The sequence below is a fragment of the Hemicordylus capensis genome, chromosome 6 (genome assembly GCF_027244095.1).
Source record: "Hemicordylus capensis ecotype Gifberg chromosome 6, rHemCap1.1.pri, whole genome shotgun sequence".
NCBI classification, from domain to species: Eukaryota; Metazoa; Chordata; class Lepidosauria; order Squamata; family Cordylidae; genus Hemicordylus; species Hemicordylus capensis.
The window spans coordinates 79,378,057-79,395,080 of NC_069662.1; the positions used below are offsets into that span (position 1 = coordinate 79,378,057).

Here is a 17,024-nt window from a genome sequence, read left to right on the forward strand (position 1 = left end):
GGCTCCCCTAGCCTGATTTTGCCTGAACGTGGGAATAACCCCATTTTCTCCTTTCTTTTGTTTCATATCCAGCCTGAATCAGTTTTGTAGGTACTGAAAGCTCCCTCTCAGCTTTGTGAATTTTCATTGATATTGTTTGACTGTACTTAAAGCTATGGTTTAGCTTCTCTTCCTTTACAGTTCTTTAGCCTCTATCCATCACATCTTTACCCTACCCTTTCTCAAATGTTTAGAATAGCATACATGGGGGAATGTAAGACTATAGAGTAGAGAGGATCATCAGGATTGACAAAATGTTCTTCTGTATGAAGCAAAAACTTCATTTTGAGCCTTGGTATCTGTAGCCTTGACGCTCTCTGTTCTTTAAGCTCTTGGCAGAAGCAGTCAGTACTCTTTTAATATTTTGCTGAATAGTTGTAAGAATTAGAAATTTGCTTTTCTCAAAAACAAAAAGCTGACATTTTGTGGATTATGTAAAGGCTACTAGATTTCTGAATAGGGGTCATAGCCTTTCCTTCCTGTTGTGATATTTGCTCTGTAGTTATTGTAGGAACATAGGAAGCTGCCATATAATGAGTCAGACTGTAGGTCTATCTAGCTCAGTATTGTCTTCACAGACCAGCAGCAGCTTCTCCAAGGTTACAGGCAGGAATCTCTCAGCCCTTTCTTGGAGAAGCCAGGGAGGGAACTTTGAACCTTCTGCTCTTCCTAGAGCAGCTCCATCCCCTCAGGGGAATATCTTATAGTGCTCACACATCAAGTCTCCCATTCATATGCAACCAGGGCAGATCCTGCTTAGCTAAGGGAGGTCATGCTTGCTACCACAAGACCAGCTCTCATCATTATTACATTTATATCCTTCCTTTCTTCAATCATAGCACTCAATGCAGTATACATGAACTTCCCAGCTGGTCTTCCACCTAGAGTTGTGAAGGCCCGGCGGGGGGGGGGGGATGGGAAAACAACAAGTAACAGATTTTTTGCCTCCCCTCCCCCAGGCCAAAGTCAGTAAAAGGAACCTTTTTTTAAAAAATGCAAAAACCTCTTATGAAATGTTTTTTCTCTTACGATGATCTGTGACATGCTTTACAAGGCATGGTTTTACAATGTTGTTATCAGTTCCTGCCCATTGTACTTTCAAAATGCTGTCTATGTAATATGAAGATGTTTTATATAAGACAATGAAGCTATTCACACGTGCGTGCAGAACCGGACTAAGGAAGCCCAGCCCAGCTTTCCACACCCGTGTGTACCACTGGGATTGGGTCTGATCCCGGCGGTGCTGTGGCGGCAGACCCGCCTACGGAGCCCCCCTCCAAAATGAGGTTAGGAAAGCGAGCACTCTCCTCACTCCGTTTTACTAACTGGGGATGGCAGATTGTGGGATGCCTGGCCGTCTTCAAGGAGGTGAGGGGCATCTCCATAATGTACTGTGCACTATGGGAGTTCCAGGTGGGCGGAGCAATATATCTGGCACCCCGACCCTTGGAGCTACCAGCAGCAGCCAGCAATAGTCTGGGAGGGTGATCCGCCCACCCAAAGGAAAGGACCAGATCGTCTGTGAGGAAGCAGACTTAAGGCTTCCTCCCCACTAGCCCTCTTGCCCTTTCTCATTGCTCATGAGAAAGGGCACATTGAAAAGATTAGATAATAACTGCGTGCTATTTCCAATTCTTGTAACAGAGAGTTATATATAACTTTCAAATCCCAAATGCATGTTGGCCTTTCCCTTTACAGGATGCACTGTGATCTTTAGTAGAGGAACACACAAACCTAGACCCTTCCTAGGACCCTTCCGAATGGTTGTCTATCTTCCGCTGCCTTCATCTGGAGAATGATCCCCTTTGATCTGAATATATTCCTGATTTGGTCCCTCTTCATCTCATAGATATTTTCTCACCTCAGGGAACTATAACACCGTATTTTACCTTTCTACGGGGGAACAAGCAGCCTGTTGCCCTGCCTGCTTGTGGGGAGAGTCAAAGGGGGTAGATGCTGCAAGAGGCTTGTTGTAGGTGGCAAAGCCTTAGCAGAAACCTGAAAATTTAAATTAAATCTGCTTCTTTCTGGTCCCATCCCATACCACCTTGACACCAAAATCCATGGAAGGAAGTGCATAAACTACATTTTAAAGCATCTTTTAGAACATAGGAAGCTGTCATATACTGATTCAGACCATTGGCCCATCTAGCTCAGTATTGTCTACACAGACTGGCAGCAGCTTCTCCAAGGTTGCAGGCAGGAGTCTTTCAGCCCTGTATTGGAGATGCCAGGGAGGGAACTTAGAGCCTTCTACATGCAAGCATGCAGATGCTCTTCCCAGAGTGACCCCATCCCCAAGGGGAATATCTTATATTGCTCAAGCATGTAGTCTCCCATTCATATCCAACCAGGGCAGACCCTGCTTAGCAATGGGGACAAGTCATGTTTGCTACCTCAAGACCAGCTCCCCTTCCATGAGGAGAGCCTTAATTCCCCCTTGCTATTTTTCAGCTGGCAAAATATCAGACATGTCCAGATAACTCATACTGCAGCAACTTGCAGGTCAAGCTGTAGCAATACATATACAGTACTTGTAATTATTTTTTAGTATACTTAATAGTATAAATGCATTTGTGTTTTTTTTTAAAGAAGGAAAATGTGCTAAAGAAGCTGTACATTATTCATTTTGTGTATTTAAAATAGTAAAGTAAGTTTAAATATGATATAAAAATAAGTATTGTATATATTTCATCCCCCCCCCCGCCGCCAATGCCTTTGTTGCCCTGTGAAGTGGGGGTGGGGCATTTCCCATTATAGCATTTATGAAAATGTTACATCTCTGCTCCTACTATGCCCTGAACTGACCAAGCCATGCTTTTCTTCTACCTCACAGGATTGTTGTGAGGAGAAACCTAACTATGTATACCACTCTGGGCTCCATGGAGGAAGAGCAGGATATAAATAGTTTAAAAAATAAAAATAAAAGTTACATTATGTGCCTTCAGACCATGCTCTGGCACTTGTGGGAAAGCATTAAGCATATTTATCTGGAATAAGCAGTTTTCTTAAACGTGCATGGAATAACCAGTTTGTTTGTTTTAAATAAAACTATTTGAGGCAATGCCCTTTTAAAAAGTATGCCTTTGTTATAGACCAGTGTACAGGCATACAATATTTGAGTAGCCACAGTGAAAGTAGATGCACTGTGTTGAATACAAATTCCTGTTCAGGATAAAGCTCAGGAGAAACTGTTTCCTCCATGTGCAGCAGAAACCAGATGTGGCCACTCCTGACTAACTGGCGCTTGAGATGACAAGGACCATGTTCCCCTTCCATCCCCAAAGTTAATTTACTGGGGTTGTTTTTTTAAAATGACTTTTCCTTTTTAAAAATAAAGTGTCACATGAACATTTTCGCAAATACATGCTCAAATACATGGCTTTAAAAAACAAGAAGTGCACAGCCCATCTGATGTTTGCGGGGGAAGGGGGAGCAAGACAGATAACCAAGACCACTGCTTGAATTGCTGCTGATGACTTGACTAGCAAGTCAGGTTGCCAGTTCGAATCCCTGATGTTATATTTCCCAGACTATGGGAAATACCTATATCGGGCAGCAGCGATATAAGAAGATGATGAAAGGCATCATATCATACTGTGTGGGAGATGGCGGTGGTAAACCCCTCCTGTAGTCTACCAAAGACAACCACAGGGCTCTGTGGTCACTAGGAGTCAACATCGACTCAACGGCACACTTTACCTTTACTGTATGTCTGTCAAATGAATTCTGAAGATGTGTCCTTGTGGGTGGGAGAAGCTGGGCTTGTTCTTTGAGAGAGAAATCTCCAGCGAGTCCTGTGTAAAAGTGACTGGCGCACAATATTTATCATCTTTTCACTTCTTATCCCCCCAAATCCAGCTTCTTGAGAAGATAGTGTCATCATCAGCCACATTTGCAACAGTTTTTATAGCTGCTGCTGCAACAAAGGCATCTTAAATTAAGAACTTCACATTAAACAAATCAGTTATAACTTCTGCCAATTTGGCAACAGGTCTTTTACAATAATGAAATAAATGTTCCTTGAAATCAGTGCTAGCTCTGTCTCTCACAGCTATCATTTGCAGTAATTTCAGATGGAGGCTCTGTGCAGTAGCAGCTGTTGCCGTGCTCCATATTAGTGTAAGCCTCAGAGGCATTCCACCAAGAGGGGGGATATGAAATCCCAGCAGCTGCGCTCCAGAAGGACTGGGTGCTTGCAGTGCTACACTGAGCAGTCTATCAGATTTGTTGACACTTTCAAATGTGCCCTTGGGCTCTATCCTGTCAAGATGTAGAGAATTCTTGCAAGGTCCTGTATGCCCTCTAGCTTGTCTACCCGCTCCGCACTCACTCTCACACACCTGTCCTTATCGCTTTTCAGCAAGAGTCTAACTAGGATGGAGCATTTAACTGGTCAAAAAAGACATGGTCTGTTGACCAATCAAATGCTGACAAATCATGTTCAAATATTTTCTACTTTGCTATTGAACAACATTGATCCTAGATACTCATTTCATGAGATTACTTACTTCAAACATTCTATTGACAGCTAGGATACTGGAAATCTGGAACTATACCATCTAAGAAGTTATGGTTGATTAAAAAAAAGTATAGATATCACACAGGTACAGAAGTAGCCTGTAGAGAAGTAAAACATTCTCTCACTATTTCACCTGACCCCACTCCCCACCATGACCTTCTGTGGTTTCTCAAAACTTTCCCTTTGCAGTATTTGTGCTAGGAGAGGCATTTTAAAGCTCAGAATCACTTGTGAATAAGTGTGTCCATTTTTTAATGAATCCATGAGAAAATTGCTATGTTATGAGGAGCAGAAGTTGATAAGCACATATGAAACCTCAGTTCATGGTTGGGTTTTTTTCTCCCTTATATTTACACTGGGAGTTTTTGCTAACTAATTGCAAAGGCCAGACTGAGCAGTTTCTTTAGGAAAGATCTCTTTTGATATGTCTTCCATACAAAGGCCTTTCATGAATGTATTAAATAAATAAAGATGTGTTTTGAAGAAAATCACTCTGATTAGGTTCTGTGGCAGGGATGGCAGTGAGAGGTAACTTTAACAACTTTAACCAGTGATACTTTCAGCACCTGGATGCTGTGGGGAGCAGAAGTGCCCCATGTGGCATTCTGCGCAGTGGCTGACCTGCCTACAGCACTCACCTGGCTGCTGCTCATGTGTAACAGCCATTTACGTGCATGGTGTTTCCTCTGTCCCTGAGAAGGAGAAATGTCTTGAAAATAAAGGGTAACCACTACTCTTCAATGGTAGGATTCTTCTACCCTATTCTCAATCATGTGATCAAGCCTATTGTATATCATTTGTCAGTTTAGCTAGAGCAGGGCTACTCAACTTTGGCCCTCCTGCAGATGTTGGCCTACAACTCCCATCATCCTTGACTGCTGGCCAGTGTGGCTGAAGATGATGGGAGCTGTAGTCCAAAAAGAAAGCCCTGGCCTAAAGATAAGCAGTGATTGGTCGGCATTCTACATCATTTATGTGCCTTTTCCTGGAGGGCTTGGTTACTGCTAAAAGTGGTAACTATGGTAACATCCTGACCCATGCTTACTCCTCTTTTTGCTAGATCAGGGGAGGTGTCCCATTAGGCGTTCAGCTGGGCACCCAGCTCTTTTAGGGCATCATCTTTGTTCCCCTCCACACTGATCTAGCAGCTTGCAATATTTGCCATGTTTGTCAAATAACTGTATGACTTGTTTTAAACCCAAGTACTCATGTCTGCCTCTTTATTATACCTGGCAATGCTAAAACAGTATTTTCACTTTCCTTGTACTGAACACACTTATATTAATTGTGGTGCATATGGGATCCTCTGTTTTAAAAAGCATGCAAATTAAATTAAAAAAACCCAAAAATGTTGGTGACAGGGACAGTTATGGGTGTGGAAGCTCCCAACTGAACTGCATGGAAATTTGATGGAACATTATGTTGATGCCATGGGGGCATGAGACCCGAAGTCCAATCTGAGATATTGTACTGCACTGCTAAATCATAATTATGGAAACACAGTTTGTCTAGGTCCTTTGTTCCCTTTTACTAGTTGTGCTGATTGTTGCTGTTGCCTGCTAAGATAACAGCACTCTCACCATATGCCCAGAAACACATGTTACCAAATTCTTTATAAACATTTCTGTAGCACTAATCCCCAGCTTTTCCAATCTAAGCAGGTAGTGGATTGGAGCATGGAGGATCTAGCCAAATTGTAATTTGGTAATTAAGAGGTTTACTACCTCAGTGAAAACTAGTCCCTTGATACCGCCTTGTCTTAATTTTACCTGTGATGTCCAAGATCTTAGCTTGCTGAAATTATTTGTTGTTGTTGTTATTTATTTGATTTCTACACCACCCTTCCAAAAATGGCTCAGGGTGGTTTACACAGAGAAACAATAAATAAATAAGATGGATGTCTTATTTAAATGCCTACTATCTCAATGTAGATAGTAGGCATTTAAATGCCTACTATCTCAACAATTTGGGCCTAACCGCACTTTACACACAAATGCATGTAATGGAACTCAATTTCTTCTCTAAGAAAAGTGATTTCAGAAGGGGGCTTACTAGAGAAGAGTAGTAGTGCAAGAAAGAGAATGCTTAATCTTTCCCCTTATAACTCCTCTTCCTCAAGCAGCCCACATTGGCAGGGTTAAAGAGGAATGTTCTCCCACTCCTGAAATGTTTTCCTTAGGAGCAATGGTTTATCAGGATTTTGTTGCACATGTTTGCATGTAACATAGTTAGGCTTAGAGTTGGTACATTGGTCAATTCAAATATTGTCAAACTGATTGCCTATATACCAACAGTTATTTATTTATTTATTTATTTTCTGCCCTTCCAAAAAATGGCAGTATGATGTTGTCATCTTTTCCATGATCCTGATGATCCTTGAAGAATTGGCCCGCTGCCCTGAAATTCCCTAAAAAACTGACGTCCCCCACAATAGTTCTAATTTTGTTTATTTCTGTTTTAATCTCATTTTTCTAAAAAAATTACTCCAACTGCAGGCTGAAACTGGTATATCAGTATATACTTAGAATTTGGACAGTGGTTCACACAAATTGTTCCCACACCACCTAGACAATAAAGGAACATGCCAAGAGAATATCTGGGAAAGTCATCAGAATGTGTGTGCTCTTGGTGCATCCCCTTTCTTGGGCTGGACCACTCAGACTGCAGTTGAGGAGTCATATGGTTGCATACATCTTCCTCCCCCTCCCTTCCCAGATGCCAGGGAGGTGGTTAGGGTAGACCCTTCACCATGACATGCTGTGGAGGGAAATTTTTTTATACAGAGAAGCATTCAGTTGCATGAGCCCTCATCTGTAATCCATAGGAATGTAGAACGATTAGCAGCAGAGATGTACACAATACTGAGAGTTTGTAGGGACTGAAATTGACAGACCATCAGGCAACACCAAGAGTATGTATACGGGTCAGTGATGGCATAAACATGGATATCAGGTAGCTGAGTGGGGTGGTTGGTGGGTTTTCCTCCTTCAAATGGAGGAGTAATTCAAGATATCAAAAGAGGAGTTGGTAAAAATGGGTTTGGAAATGTCTGGTACAGCACACAACCCAGTGCCGCATAACTGTGTAGGGATTAGGCCAGGGGATGGGGAGACATACAATTTGCTACATGACCAAAGGAGTGTTTCTGTGGCTTTAGTATCAGGAAGGAAGGGATGTTCTTTTCAGGCACAGGAACCACCCACACTACAAGGTTGGGCATTTGCAAGCCCAGTGCCACATAATATGACCTCTGCAAATTAGTCTTTTATTTATTTTTATTATTTTTATTTATTTATTTGATTTGTATACCACCCTTCCAAAATGGTTTTATACACATGGCACTGCTGTAATTACTTCCATCGGTATGAACCAAGGTATCATTGCTGCTCACATAAATACAATAGACAATCTCCATATAACATGTCATCAGGGAGATAGCAGGGAGATGTGTTTTGGAGAGTTGCACTGAATACTCCCCATTTTTCAGTTTTGATGTAGAATGTTTCCCCAAAACAATTCAGTGATGCAAATGTTCATCTTTTTTTAAACTTTGCTTTGGTGTTATTTTTATTATTCCTCCTTCATTGATTAGTCTAATGGATAATTAGGGTGACTGATTATCCAATCAGGGTTCATGCAGTGGATGGGATGATATTGCAGAGCTGTGTAACCCATCAGATTTGACTAAGTCAGTGGTTCCTAACCGGGGGGCCTCCAGATGTTGCTGAAGTACAATTTCCATCATCCCCAGCCACAATACATTGTAGCTGGGGCTGATGGGAATTATAGTTATAATTATAGAAGATGTAAAAATAATAATAATAATAATAATAATAATAATAATAATAATAATAATAGTTCAGCAACATCTGGAGGCCCCCAGGTTGGGAACCACTGGACTAAATGTTGATCACATTCAGGGCATAAGGTAATAAGTGGACATTTTTGCAAAAATGCTGAAAAAATAACTACAGTATATTAGGGACTGCTTGGTTGATAGAGTAGTTTAGGGAGTTTGGGTTTGTACTTTGAAGCCTTTTCTGGTGCATTTGGACTTATTTGCCTTATCTGGAAGTCTGCTTGTCCAGACACTTTAGTTAGGTGTATTTTGCTTACTCCTGTTCCATCCAGATTTCAGACACTGTAATCTGGATGGTGATGATGATGATGAATCTGTTGGAGCCTGCTATGTGCAGGATCCTACTTTGGGGCAGGAGTTGTGCTTCATGAATATATATACTCTGCCATTTGAAGTAGCTTACCATCTTATGTTGTGGGGCAAGCCTATCCTGCTATGTTGCCTTGTGGGTTGCAAATCCAATGTGACATATTACTACAGTATAGTTGGTGCATCATTGTGTAGCTGACTGTGAGATTGTAGAAAGTCTTATGAGCCAGTATACCAGAGTCAGCATTCAGATTGAATTTTTAAGGAAGATTTCTGGGCTGCAGAACAAAGGGCGATGCAATTGGTTGCTGGGGAAGTTGCCAGTTGCCTAGGGAATCTCCTTCACACACATTTTTAGGGAGAGGCTAGGTAAATATATGTCAGAGACTTAGGTCTAAGCCACAGTGCAGAGGGGGTGGGAAGGGAAGGAGATGTTGCTTTGCCTTCAGGTTTTCTAAGTCTTTTTACCATGCGACTGTCACATTTTTCAAACTTTTCTCAGCAACCTTGATGAGGCCTAGAAGCTTATTTTTTAAAGAAAATAAACACTGCAGAACTCTGGAGAGCTAATAATATTTGAGGGACTGCACATAATTCCTTCACAGGCTGAAAATCACACTCCATGGATGAAGCCAAAGAGAGGGAGCTTGCTACAGAAATGTAAAACAGTAACAATAATGCATAAAAGAATACTCTTAAGTGATAAGGGCCTTATCACTTGTACAGGGGTCTTGTACATAGGGCTGGTCTTGTGGTAGCAAGCCTTAATTGTCCTCTTTGCTAAGCAGGGTCTGCCCTGGTTTACATTTGAATGGGAGACTACATGTGTGAACACTGTAAGATATTCCCACTAGAGGATGGAGCCACTCTGGGAAGAGCAAAAGGTTCCAGGTTCCCTCCCTGGCTTCTCCAAGATAGGGCTGAGAGAGAGACTGGCCTGCAGTTTTGGAGAAACTGCTGCCAGTCTGAGTAGACAATACTGGTGGTCTGACTTTGTATATGGCAGCTTCCTATGTTCCTATATGTATCCCATCTTTTCTCACTCACACATGTGCACACACACCCATACAACATCCAGCGGATCAACTTTCTGCATTGACAAGCTGTTTTCTGCAACTAGTTTAAATTATTCAGATTAAACAAATCTGTGTGATTTCCGTTATGTGCACAGTTTGTTCTGCCATGTTTTCTGTTTTGCATAATTTACTCTGTGTTTTGATAGTCATGGGAAGGGGCAAGAAGCTGTGCAAGGCACTGAGGCCTTTCTCCTGCCCACTGGAAATCTTATCCTACCATCCCTCTGGTTGCTTAGATGGTTGTGAACAACTATTGAGACAATAGCATTTATGTTATATTCCATACCATGAAGTAGCTCAGGGTAGCATAGGTGATTCTCCCTATCCCAGCTTTTATCCTAGATTGGATTGAGAGATGGTGACTGGCCCAAAATTACCCAGTGAGCTTCATAACTGATGAGGGATTTGAACTTAGGTTTTTCTACTCCTAGGCTGATACTTGAACCATTACACCTCACTGACCTTCCACAGAATGTTTTGTATACATAACCTTCACATAAATCATGTATCTAAAAATGAAAACTAACACAAGAACATAAGAATTGCCTTGCTGGACAACTCCAAGTTCCATTTAGTCTTTCATTTTGTTCCCAGTAACAGCTGGCCACATGACTCTTGAAACTCCAAAGTAGGATATGTGACAACAGCTTCTGTTGTTTGCAGCTGATGTTCAGAGTAATACTGCCTTCTGATCTTCCATTTCGCTCTTGTAATAATTTTTAAAAAACACTAATAGGCCTATCCTTCACAATTTGTCTAATTTTCTTTAAAGCCATCTAGCCTGGTGGTCTTTACCACATCTTACAGTAGTAACATTCCAGGAGCTAATTTTGCTTTGTGCAAAGATGTACTTTCTTTTGTCAATCCTGAGCAAACATACAGGAGAACCCAGTTATTCACGGGGGTTCAGTTCCATGGCGGTGGGCAGTGGATAGCAAATCTGCGAATAATGGGGCATTAAAGTGAATGAAAATTGAGGGGTTAGGTTCCTGCACCACCCAAAATCGCCACCAAAACTGACAGAACCGGTCAGACTGCCCTACCATGCTCCACTGTCCACAAGGAGTCTGAAGATGCCCCCAAGAGTAGAAAATCGGCCAAAAATTGCTTTTTAAAAACCATTTTTTTAAAAAGAAAGGAGCCATAAAATGGCCCGAAGTCAAAATGGCAGCCAGAAATGACTTGAGGTCATTTCTGGTCACCCCCAATCCACGGATACACAGGTTTAACCCTTTGGGAGCTGGTTTTTTACGTATACCGAGGTCTAAAAGCCACAGGTGCAGGACCTGCGAAACCACAGTTGCTGAACTCGCAGTTAACGAAGTTCTGTACTGCAAATCAACACCATTAGATGATACTGAATCTGGAATAATCAGACGGAGAAAAAAATATTCTCAGGATCCATTTTCCCCATACCATTCATCAGAGATGTGGGGTGGAAATTTCCCCCCAGAAAACCTTCCTGTATTTTTCTGAGGAAAATTTCTCTTTCTAAAATTTCTGATTGGCTACTTAAGTACCTTTTGAGATTCAGTGAGGGGTAATTAATATAGTGGAGGAGTTTTTCCCCCCCTTAGGCCAAATAACATGGCCTAATAACATGGCCAAATAACATTCCATAAGTAGGCCAAATAACATGCCAAATCAGATCACAATCTATTTAGGGCATCAGGAAAACTTGTATAGTAATTTATAGAAAAAAATGCAAATTTGATGCAAATGAGAGCGAAATTTGCAATGGGATTTTCAAGAAAACCCAAATATCTGTCACTTGTAAAGTGCTGTATAAATGCAAATCAAGCAAATCAACAAAATGTGCAGTATGTTTCCATTCCACCCACCCACTTGTAATGCTTTGCTGTGACCACCAGATTAGCATGTGTTGATGCTGGACTTGATCTTCAGTCTGTGACAGTGGTCTGTTTAAACACATAGGATTGTTGCATGCAAGTAGGGCTGAAAAGCCCAGCCCTTGAGGGTCTAAAGGAGAGCCAGCATTGTGTTGTTCTAGCATGTGGCATGATGTTTGCTTTTCCTGCCTGAAGGTATAAAGAGAATACACCCTTTATTTTGCAGCTAGAATAAGTGGTGTTAGTTCATATACTGTAATGATATAAACATGGATAAAACAAACATTTGGGAAGCAGAGGAGTCTGTCTAGCACAATACCCAGCTTTTTGAGGAACACAGACCCTGGAAGACTGTGGGTGATTCTGGCTCCATGGCAGGAGACTGTAGCCAGAGAAGACAGTTTTTCCAACTAAGGAAGTACATGAGTGACCAGCTCCTCCCAAACCATCCTAGCTGGGGAACTGTAGAGCTAACGGAGACTGGGGATAAAAGAGCCCAAAGACCTCAAACTACAAATAAGTTTCCTGTTTTGCTAAATATCTTCAGTGGCCTGAGACTTCTTGAAGTCTTTGAAAGTCATACATGGTGCTTAAGTCTCCAGTAAATCTATGGTTTTCAAAGTAGAGGGTGGGGGGAGGGGCAGGTGGCTTCCACATAGAAGGTGACATGGCAGTTGCTAAGAGAGTTGCAACCAAAAGGTGGTTCATACCACACAGCAGCATGATAAGAAAGTAAAACCCAGTGGCTGCAAAATTTATTTACCATTCCATTTTAACATGTCCAAGTATGTTATTAATTGTTTCCCCTGAGGAAGAACATTGGGAAACCTCCATCTTACCACAAAATTCCTTTTGTCCACTGCAAAAAAATTGCTGTCTTATTGCTGAGTTGCTACAAATACGACAAATATTTATATACTGCTTTTCAACAAAAGTTCCCAAAGTGGTTTGCATAGATATAAATAACACTCAGGCACTTTACTTACCCCAGCTTAGCTGATAGAATTAAGAAGCAGCATTCTTAACTGTTTCCTTTTAGCCAATGCAACACAACTGGCTACATGGCAGTATGTTGTCCCTTGGCAGCATGGCAGATTTCTCCATCCTATCTACTGCATGTAGGTTTATCTCCTGTGAAGAAAGAGATGGTGACTTTAAACAGCTTTTGATTTAGCAAAGTTCTCTATGTGCCAATTAAGACAATACTTTCCTAGCCCACTGTATTAAATGGGGACACACTAATGTCATTCTCACAACTATTGCAGACCAGCAGGGAGGGCATGGGGAGAAGGCAAGATTGAACCTACCCACCCACCACCCACCCCCAGTCTTGTTGTCTTGACAATCTCCTGGCTACACAGCTTGGATGCTCACACAAGCAGCACTCCCCGGAGCCACACATCCATTTGGAGGCCAGGAAAATTCATCCCAGCCTCCAGATATCCCTAAATGCACCACACAAACAGCGTGGTGCATTGAGGGATTTCCCCTCAAGCCAGGCACTCTAGGTGCTCAGTTTTGTGTCTGCTTTGGCTTCCTGCAGCTTGAGCAGACACACAACACTGGACCAAGGTAAAATGCTGGGTAAAAATTCCAGGCTACCCAGGTAGGCAGAGCTAAGATCAGCCCCGATACCAGCGCTTCACATGAGCAGCCCTGCCAAGGTAAGGACGCCCAAGCCTGGGTAAGGATGCTCATGTGAACATCCATCTTGATGTGTTCCAAACTAGTATTTGGAGCACATGTAGAGCTGTCATTCAAATAAACAGCACCCCCACAAACATACACACACGATAAAGGGATCTGCCAGTAGGGTGCTGGGACATCCCCACAGTTGGCACATCTCCCTTTTAATCACATGGGCCAAGGAAGTATTCTGAATCAGCCCTATGACAGTGTTGGATGATAATTTTTCTTAAATGCTGTTTTGATGACTCAGGGACCATTCCACTAGGTAGGCTATACAAACCCAAGTTGCCACTGAGTGTAACTCAACAGGCAGTTGTGACCAAGTCAGGCTCCCTGACACATGTACCTGTACAATTCATGTGTACCTGTACACACATTTTTAGATATATGTAAAGCATCCAAGGTATACATAAAAATCATTGTGTCTAAAGTAGCCCTCAAATAGCACAGATGGCTAGTATGGGTTTGAAGGAGAACACAATCCTCAATAGTTGATATCCCTCCTTTTAAAAAAAAAGAGGATTCCTTGGTTAAATTCTTTTGCTTTCTTTTGAAAAAGAAAGAGTTGGGATTTTCAGGCTTTGTGGCCTATATTTTCTTAAGGGTATCTTGGTGCATAGGTAGCTAGGTAAGAACTACTAAATTAATGCCACAGTCTCTAAAAGCAATTCTTCTTCAGCAAAATTGACTTCATCAGTGATCTAAAGAATGTGTCTCAGCACTAGGGTGCTCCCTGAATCCTCTGCCATAAAATCTATCAACAGTGCAATTAACAAGTAGACTGTGAGTTCCACAGTTTGGAAGAAGGAGGTTAACCATGGAATGCTTAGTATGACATTCCACAAATGTTACAGAGGGAGACTTCCGTAAGACAGGGCACTCTAAAGAGGCATTGGCACCAAGATCAGTGGTGCTCCATAATATATTATGTATGATCTGCAAATAACCATTATAATTTCTAAGTTACAGAGGGAGGATTGAGAAAATGGCTTCTCTGCCCACCCCCACACCCCTTACTACATTACTTCTGGGGCAAACCTCTTCAGCTTTTGTTTTTTGGATAAATTGCTTTCTCTAGAAATAATCTAGGTTATATATTCAGATAACCTTGTGCATAGGAAAACGGACACATAGATCTCCAATTTACCGATATACCTAGCAGTTGTTGAAGTGGTAACTCTGTTGTGGGGGATTATGTATCTGCTAATAAATGTCAGCTACAAGCCTGGAATTCCTCTGGCAAACAGATGCAAGAGGAGTTGTTATGCTGCCAAAACTGTCCTGCCAGGCATGTGCTCTCTTTGAGGCCTGTCAAGAATCTACTGTCTTTCTTTTCCAAATAAAGGGTCCATGTGGGTCCCTTACACATGAGATTACCATAGGCCTGTTAAAAGTTGATGTAGCTCCGTGATGGTGGACAGCTGTAGTGTGTAATGTTACTTGAAGTGATTTATAAGGCTTCTCTACATTTTGGGGCTGCTAAGAATAGTTTTAATGGTGTGATAACTAGAACTTTTAATAGCTGTTTGGCATTGAAGGTAAACTTTCATTGTAATTCTTCTGTGAGGATAATCAAAATTCCACTCATTCCCAGCAGTATTGATAAGATGAAGATGTATGACTTAGGCCTTAGCCTCAAACCACGTACTCAGTGAAAATTCTCTGACATCACTAGAACGGTTTGGCTTGAGTATTCGGACCCTGATCTTAAATATTTTTACTTACATATTTGCCTGCAATATCAGTATAAGTACAGATTATCCTCATATCAAAATAAACCAGTTAGGGCACAGTCCACCCAATGGTAACACTTTTTAGTCCTGTTCATTTCAGCAGGTTAGTTAATGATGTATGAAACTATTTCCCATTGAAATCACCAGGACAGAAGTGCTTAGCCTTGTCTGAATTGTGACTTAAGTTTTAAGGTGCAAGAGCTCATTTAGTCTCCTTTCTTGCAACAGAATAGCATAGCTTCTCTTTTTCAAAATGTTTCTATCAGCACTGTGCTTACATCATTGACCACACACTCCATTTAATTGTAGCTAGTCTTAGATCACAAGTTGTGAAAGTAGATTAATACTGTGGTTGAAGAACCTGCTATGACTGCTTTGAGAATGCCAGATCTGTCTTTAATTTTAGGACCAGGCTTCAAAATGTCAAAGCTACACTGGTGAAGTAGATCCTTTACAGCACCAAAGTCAGAACACCTCTCACCAAACCTTACCTCTTGTTTTGCAGTGTCGTCCATCTAGAGGCCGAAAGAGAGGCTACTGTTGGTGTGTGGATAAATATGGGCAGCCACTTCCTGGATATGATGGGAAGGGAAAAGGAGATGTCCATTGCTACAATTTAGAAAGCAAATGAGGGACATGCACCATCTTCCATGGAATCTGTGTGTGGCATCTTGACCCGTCAGAGGCCTTGGAGTGACTGGGATATAGCATGGACTGCGTTGGACTTGGGAGTTCTGAGTTCTACCCCCTGCTCATTTGTGGGGATTCAATGACTCTTTGGACTCTGCAGCTGCATCCTGCCACTGGCACACTTCCAGTTTTCTATAGATTCACGCAGGGAGCTCTGAAATCCCAAATAAATCTGCACTATTGATCCCCAGAAAGAATAAGGGAAAATAAAGGCACTTCAGAATGGATTCAGGGAGTCTCCACTGACTTTGTGTGTTTTTGTTTGTTAAATAACGGCCTGTGACCAATTTGATCCCGAAAGATAACTGTGTTTCATTTTAAAGAATTTATCAACTGTAAGCTTTGTAAAGATATTAAAGACTTTGGGTATGATCCAACCAAAGCTAAGTATTTTTAAGTCCCATAGATTTCAATTGGAGAGTTAATCATGATCTTCTCCCTCTCCTGTTGAAATCAAAGGGACTTAGATGCTTAGCTTAGGTTGGATCACACTCAGTGTTTTAAAGTTTAAGCTTTTTTGTTTTATACAGGTCTGACGGGAAACTTATCTTCACGGGTAAAAATGTTTATTAAAAAAAGCTCAAAGAACTTTTTAAAAGAAACATGTTTCTACATTGCTATTTTTTTCTGTAAAATATACTGTATTATGAATATTCTGTTAGTCTGTATTTAATATAATTGTTTTTTAAATAAACTATTTAAATGTAACATATGAATACCAAATGTTATACAGTCATTATGGTGTATGCTTTCAAATTCTCTCCTTAAAGACTTATCCAAGCTTGAGCTCAAGACAGTGAGCTTGTACACTGACCGATTCAAACTTGACCAGAGACACTGTAAGATTGGGGAGAAAGAGACCACCCTCCCTTGTGACACAGATCAATCAATGTCTTACAAGTCCATAGATAGAAAGAGGCAGAGCTTTTGAATCAGCTTATTCTAAGATGAGGTTTCAATTTTCCATTCTAATGTAGATTGGTTTGCATTAAGAGCACTAATTGTTGATATCTATCTATCTATCTATCTATCTATCTATTTTTCTCTGTGTAAACCATTTTGGGAACTTTTGTTGAAAAGCAGTATATAAATATTCATAGTAGTGGTGGTGGTAGTGAACTGTTAGTCCAGGAAGGATAGAATTTCTAAATTATACAACTCCAAGCTAGTCTGACCAATTGCTTCCAAAGTACTTGTGGGTACTTAACATTGATTAAGTAGGCATTGACCGGGCAGCTTATGGGAGGGGGTGGGAAG

At 41.3% G+C, this 17,024-nt stretch overlaps 1 protein-coding gene across 1 annotated transcript in view; it reads left to right on the forward strand.

The window, feature by feature from the left end:
- The window catches only part of IGFBP3 (insulin like growth factor binding protein 3), a 35,665-nt gene extending 19,190 nt beyond the window's left edge, over nt 1-16,475 (forward strand). Inside the window, exon 4 of the mRNA XM_053266087.1 lies at nt 15,583-16,475. Coding sequence (XP_053122062.1) covers nt 15,583-15,708 — 126 coding nt within the window. The 3' untranslated portion in view covers nt 15,709-16,475. The remainder of the gene's footprint in view (nt 1-15,582) is intronic.
- Nucleotides 16,476-17,024: the final 549 nt, after the last annotated feature.